The 8818-nt window shown below is 36.1% G+C and overlaps 2 protein-coding genes across 3 annotated transcripts; one reads left to right on the top strand and one right to left on the bottom strand.

Annotated features, from left to right (window-relative positions):
- The first annotated feature begins 645 nt into the window (after positions 1-645).
- On the top strand, positions 646-7004 carry LOC113775089. Of its 2 annotated transcripts, none has more exons than XM_027319828.1 (3): positions 646-1034; positions 3046-3307; positions 6609-7004. In XM_027319828.1, the coding sequence occupies exons 1-3, from the start codon at positions 879-881 to the stop codon at positions 6665-6667; spliced, it is 477 nt and encodes a 158-aa protein (XP_027175629.1). In that variant the 5' UTR covers positions 646-878; the 3' UTR covers positions 6668-7004. The 2 variants fall into 2 exon arrangements, with proteins under 2 accessions (XP_027175629.1, XP_027175628.1); XM_027319827.1 differs by having other exon boundaries at positions 3043-3307.
- Positions 7005-7117: 113 nt separating this feature from the next.
- LOC113776300 (protein PNS1-like) lies at positions 7118-8765 on the bottom strand. The gene is made up of 2 exons (XM_027321429.1): positions 7595-8765; positions 7118-7481 (listed from the first exon to the last, which is right to left on the bottom strand). The coding sequence occupies exons 1-2, from the start codon at positions 8705-8707 to the stop codon at positions 7347-7349; spliced, it is 1248 nt and encodes a 415-aa protein (XP_027177230.1). The 5' UTR covers positions 8708-8765; the 3' UTR covers positions 7118-7346.
- Positions 8766-8818: the final 53 nt, after the last annotated feature.

Genomic DNA, 8818 nt, shown 5'->3' with positions numbered 1-8818 from the left:
AATCTGACAGGGGAGGTATAAGGGATTTTCGGAACTTCAGGGGAGGTCCTTGAGACTGTCAGAAACCTCAGGGGAGGTTTCTGAAATTATCCCTATATGTTATTTGTACTATTCAGGTGAAATTATATAGACATATACATGGGTTTTCAAAAACAAGAAAAAATTATTCGTACACATGATCAATGAGGATAAAAAAAATTTATTTTGTGAAATGTGAGGGACTATGAATTGGATAATGTGAAATATAATTTGACAATTTTGCCCCTTAAAAATGATTACGTTCAAGGCATGTGATGGATTCCTACCAAAATTTAGTTAGAAATTTAGATAGAGACGAAATTTGACTAATGCGAATTTGTAAGGGACGTAAAATTACACTTCTAAAAGTAAAGGGTAAAAAAAATTATTTTATGAAATATGAGAAACGTTTTAAATGATTTTTTCTAAGTTTAATATGATATTTGAACTCAACTCGTTTAATTAAACGAGCGAACCAAATTTGAACTTGTACAAACAAAATTCAAACTTATATGATGTGAGCCGAGTTGAGTCGAGTCGAACGAGCTCACCAACTACTTGTTTGCTTAACAGTACGTACCAAGAAACTTAAAAGAAATTTTAATCGCAAAAAAAAAAAAAAAAAAAACAGGTGCCATTGCTCTCTCTTTCTTTGTTTACAACGAAAGGAAGAAGCAGAAAACACACATATTTCCTCGAAATGATCGCCTCCGACTCTGAAAAACCGACATTAAATAACCAATAACGAAAAAATACGAACAAAAAGAACCTTTATATTTTCCTCGCAAAATCAAGCGGTTTTCAAAGTTCAATCATCAACATTCATTTTCCGGCGCCCTAAAAACTTAAAAAAGAAAAAAATGGAATGCGTGTTAACGACGTCGTCCTCAGCCGTTCTCCCCCGGAATTTTCTGATCAATTGTCATCATCATTCCCAGAAGAATTCTTATGGTTATTCTCTGTTCAGAATGGAAAGGCTTGGAAAGCAACCAAACGCTGCCGTTTGCTGCTTGAAGGTAAATTTTTGTTGCAATTTTGTATAGTGATGTTCAATTTATCAATTATTAATTTTTTAAATTGTATTTATGTAGCTTTTGGTAATTTTAGTTTTATTTATGTGTATTATTTTCACATACATGCTAAATGTGTTTTTTTTTCCAGTTTTTTTTCTTTATTTGTTCATGAATGTTAATAATACTTGAGTATTAGGAAAATTGACCTTGGATTTTGATTCAGGAGTAGTTGGAAATTATATAAAAAGAATAAGAAATGTTTAATTGTTGTCAGAAATTGTTTATTACAAGAATTAGCCAGGAACTATGCTAGAATAAGAAATGCCTTTACCTATTGTTAGATAGCTGTTTATGCTAGGTTGGAGCAGTAAATCAATTTTCTTCTAGTCCCAAAATAGATAACTGAATAAATAAAAAAAATAGATAACTGGATAGGTTGTGAATTCAAGGTTTTTCATGCATGGGGTCAACACAGTGGTCAGGGGAGTGCTCCTAGAGTCTTTCTTGCTGTCAGGTTCAGTGTTCGAATCTTGTGCTTAACGGTTGGGGGTGAGAAGGGTGTGGGGAGGGGTGGGAGGGTTTAAAAAAAAAAGAATTAATTATTTACATAGGTATAGCTAGGAATTTCCTGTTATGAAATGTGCTCTAGTTTGTTGTAGTTAGATTCAGTCTATAACTTTAGCAATTAGTGATGTATTAAGCCTCTCTCAATAATTCGACAGGATGTGTTAGGCCAGTGTTGTTTTGTGTTTTATAATGTGCAGATATGATGGAGGATTATATTGTATGTGAACTGTGAGAAATATGGGGATTGATGTAATTATGCACCTATGGTCGGAATTTGTCTCATGATGGAAAAATGAACTGAGAATACGTTAAAGTCGCCACAGAAGGAGAAATGATGGATTAGCTGGTGCTGTTAAATGTGATGTTGTTTCTTTTGTCTTGAGCATGTGGCTTAGTATTTTGTGTCCCTTTGTTTTTAGGTTAGAATTGCTGAAGTATAAAGGTTGGGGGGAGGACATGGATGGAAGAGGTTTGTAGTTTTAGGCAAGAGAAGTAGTAATGTGCACTTTAGAGAAACTGCATTAAACTGGTGGAAGGTTTGTAGTTTCCAAGACTACAGTTGGGACTAAAATAAGCCGAAGGCCTTCGACTAATATGGATCATTGAGGGAATTTTTTCCTGGCTGATTGGAAAGACGTCAATTTGGATTGGAATGTTTGGATTGTTCGATGACTCAGATGGGAAAGCAAACTCTGGCCTCATTTCTATTGTAATTTTTGAAATGACGTGATTTAGGTTTCCACGCTCTGTTTTCTTTGCTATTAATGTGTTACAAATGAAAACATTCTGTATCTAACATGGGCTTAATCATTTTCAAAGGGTTAATTTGTTATGACAGATACTTTTTTTTGTCCTCTTTTTCATCCACCAATCACTCCCCAAACCACAATGGAGAATGTAATGATTGAGTAATGGGTGAAACTGAAAATTGTTGTATATGAAAAACATACGCTTTGAAGCACTTAAGGGCCACCCACTATCATCACCAAATTCCCTTTAATTGATAAGAACTTTTAAAGACTAAAGACATTTTCTCTAGTCATTTCCAACTACATGAATCGCACTTGCAGGCAATAGAATGATTTTAAAGATCATATTTGATATGTTTTGATTCTTTTTTGCAAAAATTTAACATTGACTTCGAGTTAAACTCTAGACAGATACTGCATTCAATTCTTATCAGTCTAAGGCTTGTGATTTCACTGTTCGACTGCATCTTGGACCATGTAATGTCTCTTGACATCTAATTTTCATTCAAACTTCTTTGAAGTGGTTTTTCCTTTAGATATTAAGCTTGGAGTAAATGCACATAAAGTTTGGAGATTACAACTGATCCAATGTGTCTTTGACTGTTTTAGATTCTCATTGTTTTTGTAGCATATGTCTATGAATCGCATAATATCTGCAGAGTTTTCAGAAGACTTGACTCTATACTTTACTGTAGCAGGCTGTGTCAAGTTCAGTGGGTGATGTGCATAAACAGAGAAGTAGTCTTCAATCTCTATTTTGTTATGACAAGGCTGTACCAGAAGAAATAATTGAGAAGCCAATTGGAATATCTTTGGCTGAGAAAAATATTGGCAATAATCCTCGATGTACTGATTGCCAAGCCAAAGGTGCTGTCCTTTGCACTACTTGCACTGGTTCTGGTTTGTATATTGACTCTATATTAGAGAGTCAAGGCATCATTGTGAAAGTTAGATGTCTAGGTAAATTTTTGATCCCTCTGCTCTTTTTCTTTCTCCCTTTTTTGTCCTTTTATTTTCTTTTTCCTAGAAGGTGATGCAAGCATGCCAAGCATGAACACTCTTATTGAACCTGCTGCACTCTTATATATATATATATATCTGTGTGTGTGTGTGTGTGTGTTTGTGTATGTATGTATGTGTGTATTGTTAGTGTATACACTATCACCCTTAGATGTATACTACATGTGCAAAAGGTGAAGTTTAAATTCAAATTGGGATTCAGTGGCATAGCATCATGGATGCTAGTGTATATACTGTCAGTTTAAATTCAGCTTATGATGTATGTACTTGATGCTTAACTCAATTGTTACTTTCTATTTATGTTTGAACATAGTTTGCAATGTGTTAGTCAAGGAAGGAGGTTCGAAGGGTGCCAGGGTGGGTTTTGGGGGGGGGGGGGGAATGAGGAAGAAGAATGTCAGAAGTGATCTCTCCAAGTGTTCCTATTTGTTTTAAATATCCATATACAGGACTTTCTACTTATGGACCATAACTGGCACCCAGCAATGGATATACATTTTGGTTAAGCCGGTTTGAAGGCTGAGTGAGGGCTTGTCAGGTCATAAAGTTTTGCATTTAACAGTTAATCCCAAACTTTGCAATCTATGCTATGAACATTGAAATTGTGAAACCCATGTGATTGTGAATTCTCAGTGTGGTTTTGATTTAGGTGTTGGGTTATGTCATTGATCTGGTGTTATTGTTCTTGTTTTTGAACGAATTAGTTTAATGGTAAGATTGTGCTTTTGCAATTTGGCATACAATCTATCTAGTGGGATCAGCTGCTTGGTTAATTATGTGAAAAGTTAAAATGCATGTAGACATGCATACATATTATTCAAGAAAGTGAAAAATCATATGGTGCTTTTGTAGCTAAACCTCGTAATTGGTCAGGTATGCTAAGACTGGGTTGGATTGGTAGGGAAATATGATTCTGGCAACCTATGAGGTGGCATAGGACTCAGTGTGTATATAAATGGATGCAAACACTACCTAAATACAGGATTATTTGCAATAAATTAGGGCCAGAAGTAAGGTTATCAATTTTGAAACATACATGAGATTGATTATTGTCTTCACATGATGCAATGCAGCCAACGGAAGATTTCTTTAAAAAGATGGCTATCTAGTAAAGGGACTTGCTGATGAAACTAGAAAACAAGTAGGATGGCAGATTTCTAACAGAAAATCACAAAAATAAGTCACAATGCCATCTCCTGATATAGGTTGTTATTAGTTATATATACGATAACTGTATCTCCACAAGAGCTTGTGCGGTCGACCTGACCAAATGGTGGTACTTATCCCATAATTTTTATGAAACCTTTAATAGAGATTACAGGTCTGAAACAAATGCATAGATTTTATGAGACCCACCTGCCATTGATACAAAAAAGTGCTTGCCTTTTTCTTCGCTCCGAGGAATATGAGCAGCTTCTATTAGTGGCCCTATAGCTCGCTTTATATGGAAATGGACCTCAAAGATGGAAAGGTTAGCCGAAACCAGAAACATGCTTACTCCACTAGAATGCCTGTGACAGGGCAACGATCCCCTCAAAATCTCAAAATTTGGTCAATCCTTTTCAAGCTAGATTCATGTGAATGTGGAATGCTTTGCTGAAAACTGGCCAGGAGTTGCATAACTAAATAAATACTGAATCAAAGCCCGAACATTAACTATGGTTTCTCTAGACTGGATGATTTATATCATGTGGAGGACTAGCTAAATAAGAAGAGAGAGTTGTCAGTTTTTATGGTAATTTTTGTTATTTCTCTATAGGGCTAATCTTACAACTCCTCTTCACCAAGTTTTGATGGTTCTAGAGCGAATGTATGCTCCTTTGTTCAATATTTAAGCTGCAAAATGAGAAAAGAGTCAAAGATATTGAGTTGTACTTGGTTATTGAACAGTCATTTGCTGCATGTGGCGTCTTGTGCTTTTGGAAGCTCCTCAAGATCTGTCTTTTAATGCTGGAAATCACGGAGTGCTCTTTCAGTAGACATATATACACTAACCTGTTTATCATATGAATGTTTGAAAGCTTATATATCAATGTTATGCTTTGGCCTCTTTTTATGCAAAATAATTACATAAGTAAGAGATGAAGTGCGGATTGGGAAATCCACTCATAAGGATGGCAGAGACTGACTTGGGATAAAGCCAATATCTTCTGTGGGATTTACAGATCAGTCATCTCTCCTGATGAAATAGTAGAACTTGCCTGACATGATTTTCTTTCCAAGTTTTAATTCAGCAAGTTAACTCAGATGACATGTTTTTCAAGCTCATGAAAACTCAAGTAGACAGAGAGTGCTAACAACTTTAGTTATTTCTTGACCATATTTGTGACTTTTATGTGTTGTCTAAAATCATGTAGAATGGCAAAAATGCTTCAGCTATAATGCATGAGAGAAACATTTAATGCATTACACCAGGGTGGTTTAAATGCATACTGGGACTTTATTCTCTATTTTCTCTTGAGAGTCAATTTTACTTGGTCAAAGCTTAAGAGTGTCAAGAAGTCCCATAAACAAGAGGTACCAATTGGTCAAAGTGGAGAGCTCTCATGGATGCAAATAAAGGAATGAGAATACTTGTTTAAAATTTCCTCTCAACAATTCAAGAATTATCAAGTTAATTTCTTTTTCTTGAGGAATTCTTAGTTTGTCAACTGCCAACCTTATGGGTCAGACATGAGGAAATCACTTGTGTAGTACTTATCATTGTGTTCAAAAGACTTGGACTATTCTAGTTTCAACCATTTGTCCTTGCTTTGGAATTTAGATTTGAACATTATTAATTGAGTTGTTACGCAAAAAGTTCTCTGTAATGGGTTTCATGTCTGTAGATGACAAATGGTTCTCTTTTCTTTCTTACTTTGGTTTAGATGGGCTTTGCCTTTAGTTTAGCATATAATAAAATTGATAAATGGACGACATCTAAGCCTTTATAACTTTCCACTCTGGTATTTGGTTTTTTGTGATCTCATAGTTTAAATTAGGTTTTCCTCAATCAATTGGAAGCCTTTGATTTCCAACTGTGCAATCATAATTATCATTCTACACTTGTGAAAGTTTTGTTGTTATTTCTCAAAAATCTCTTTATTGCCTTTATTTTTTTTTGGTTAACTTTCAGTTTTCTATAAGGTGGCTTTGTGCAGAGTTGGCAGTTGTTAATTAACATTGAAGTAAGAGTAGTATAATTTTGTATATTGACATCAAGAAGGTTGACAAGTTTGAATCATACTCTGGCAAAATGCAGGTTGTGGTGGAACTGGGAACATAATGTGCTCAGAATGTGGTGGACGAGGTCACCTTTGACTCCCCCGGAGAGCAAGATTTTGCTCCTGGTGATGTTGTCATAGCTGGAACTATCTTATACTATGATAGCATGTAAGTGAATGCAGATCTAGTCACGGTGATAGTAGAATTGGTTGTTCAGGTTTACTATTTAGTAGGATGTGAGGAATTTAAGCGAAAATGCATTAGTATATGATACTAATAGCTTCGAAGGTCAAATAATTTCCCGACTTGTGTCTATTTGCTGTTTTTCTTTTCATTGTCAATATTGCAATGAATCGTGTAGAGTATTCATTATTTCGGGAATCAAAATGAAACTGTTTATGTATTCCAGAATATGTTTGCTTTGAACTTTTGATTTGGTACCCCAAAATTGCATGGCAATTGTAGTATTTCTTTATATTTATTTGGTTGTAGACAAAATTAGAACTTGTGACTGATCAACATTTGTGTGTCTGAACACAGATCATAGTGAGAAGGAAAGAGATGAAAATATATCTTTGCCATTTACAGAGTGAACAAGAGCTTAGTAGTTCAATAAAGTATCCTGAGATGGACCCAAAGAATGGGAAAGAAAGAATAGATAGAGGATTAAGAAATGTAAAAATTTGCTTTCTTGGTACAAATCAATGAATGTTAAGAATGTTGCTTTTCTGCATATGCAAGTGTCCTTTGGGCTAGTAGAAAATATGAGTAACCTTTATACACGAGATCTTTGCAGCTCCTCAATGAATTTTGGAATCGTACAGTCAAATTTTTGGTTCTGTGGGTTCTCCGCATAGGCAACATAGTATGCAGAAACGCCAGCCTGTATCCATGACATTGCCACCCGATTCTGCAATGCAAAGATTGTTTGAGCATGTAATCAGCATCTCCTTCAAGTTATGTTGTTGACATTATAATTTCAACTTGGATACTTCGGATTAAGTATATTCAATAAGGTATTACCATGAAATATCCACTTAAAAAGGTGTATATTGACACCTCAGTTGCATAGTTCCTACGAGACATGAGAGCCCATGAACCTCCCAGCAGTGCACATGCAGCACCACCTGCAGTTCCACTTAGGAAGCAAAATGAGCTAGTTAGGTCAGAGTTTATCAATTGTTCAATACCAGCTCTCTGGAACATCTCCCAGATATTTCTTGATGACTGCACAATGCCTTTGTTATGAAGCCCTATATGCACGAAGCCCCATCGATTGCCATATGCTACTAGCCTTGATGCAATTGCAGAATAGCAACTTGTGCAGGAGAACATGAATTCATCAGCATCTTTTGAAACCATACTGATGGCATGGGCTGAACCCCGTATGACACAAATGACAGGTACAAGAATTGATCCTATGCAGATGGTCCCTATTGAGTGCTTAAATGTGTTCTTAAATGCCATGATTGTACCAATTTCTAGTCCATATGTAAGTTGCATATATTTGATGTGAGAGATTGCAACTTGCTGTGTGTTCTTGATGATATGAGCAGTCCATGTCAAGCTCAATAGTATTACAAAGATGAATAATATGTCCCAGCTTGTATTTGTGGCTGTAGCCCCTCCAATGCCAAAGAACAAAAGGCTGGAGTACAGGGTACAGGTGATGATGGACAGAAATGCAACTCCAGTGGCTATTTGAGGAGGAATTGCAATAGACAATAATAGAATCTGACCAGCATACTCGAGTCGGGGTTGGACCCAGCACCAATAGAGTGACTGTGTGACTGCAGAAACTACTGCAATGGCAGCAGCCACCAAGCTGCCTGTGGTACCTATTGAGACAAGTAGGAAACCAACTAAACCTATCAGCAGAGGGCTAAGCCAAAATGCTACTTTCATAGTTCTCAGAGGGTTGAAGGCTGTAAACGCTTGCCATGCAAAACCAGCAATTGCAGCAAAAGCAGTCGAAACAAGGACAGGTAGATACCAATCTTGAGTGTCAAAATGGTGAGTATGGGATGCCGATAGTATGCTGCGAATAGCAAGCACAATCACCAAGATCGTAATCGAAACAAGATGCAAGTAGAATATATTTTTGAAGAGCTTATTCAAGAAGTTGCCTTCCGTCATCTCACAGACTGAGTACCTTCAATGAATTCAGAAGGAAGCACCGTGCGGGAATACTCATAGGATGTCAAATATCTTGTGGAAGTAGTGTACCTAGATATATCTATATCAATT

Source organism: Coffea eugenioides, chromosome 6 (assembly GCF_003713205.1).
Source record: "Coffea eugenioides isolate CCC68of chromosome 6, Ceug_1.0, whole genome shotgun sequence".
Classification (NCBI taxonomy): Eukaryota; Viridiplantae; Streptophyta; class Magnoliopsida; order Gentianales; family Rubiaceae; genus Coffea; species Coffea eugenioides.
This window is presented reverse-complemented; position numbering and strand designations above follow the sequence as displayed.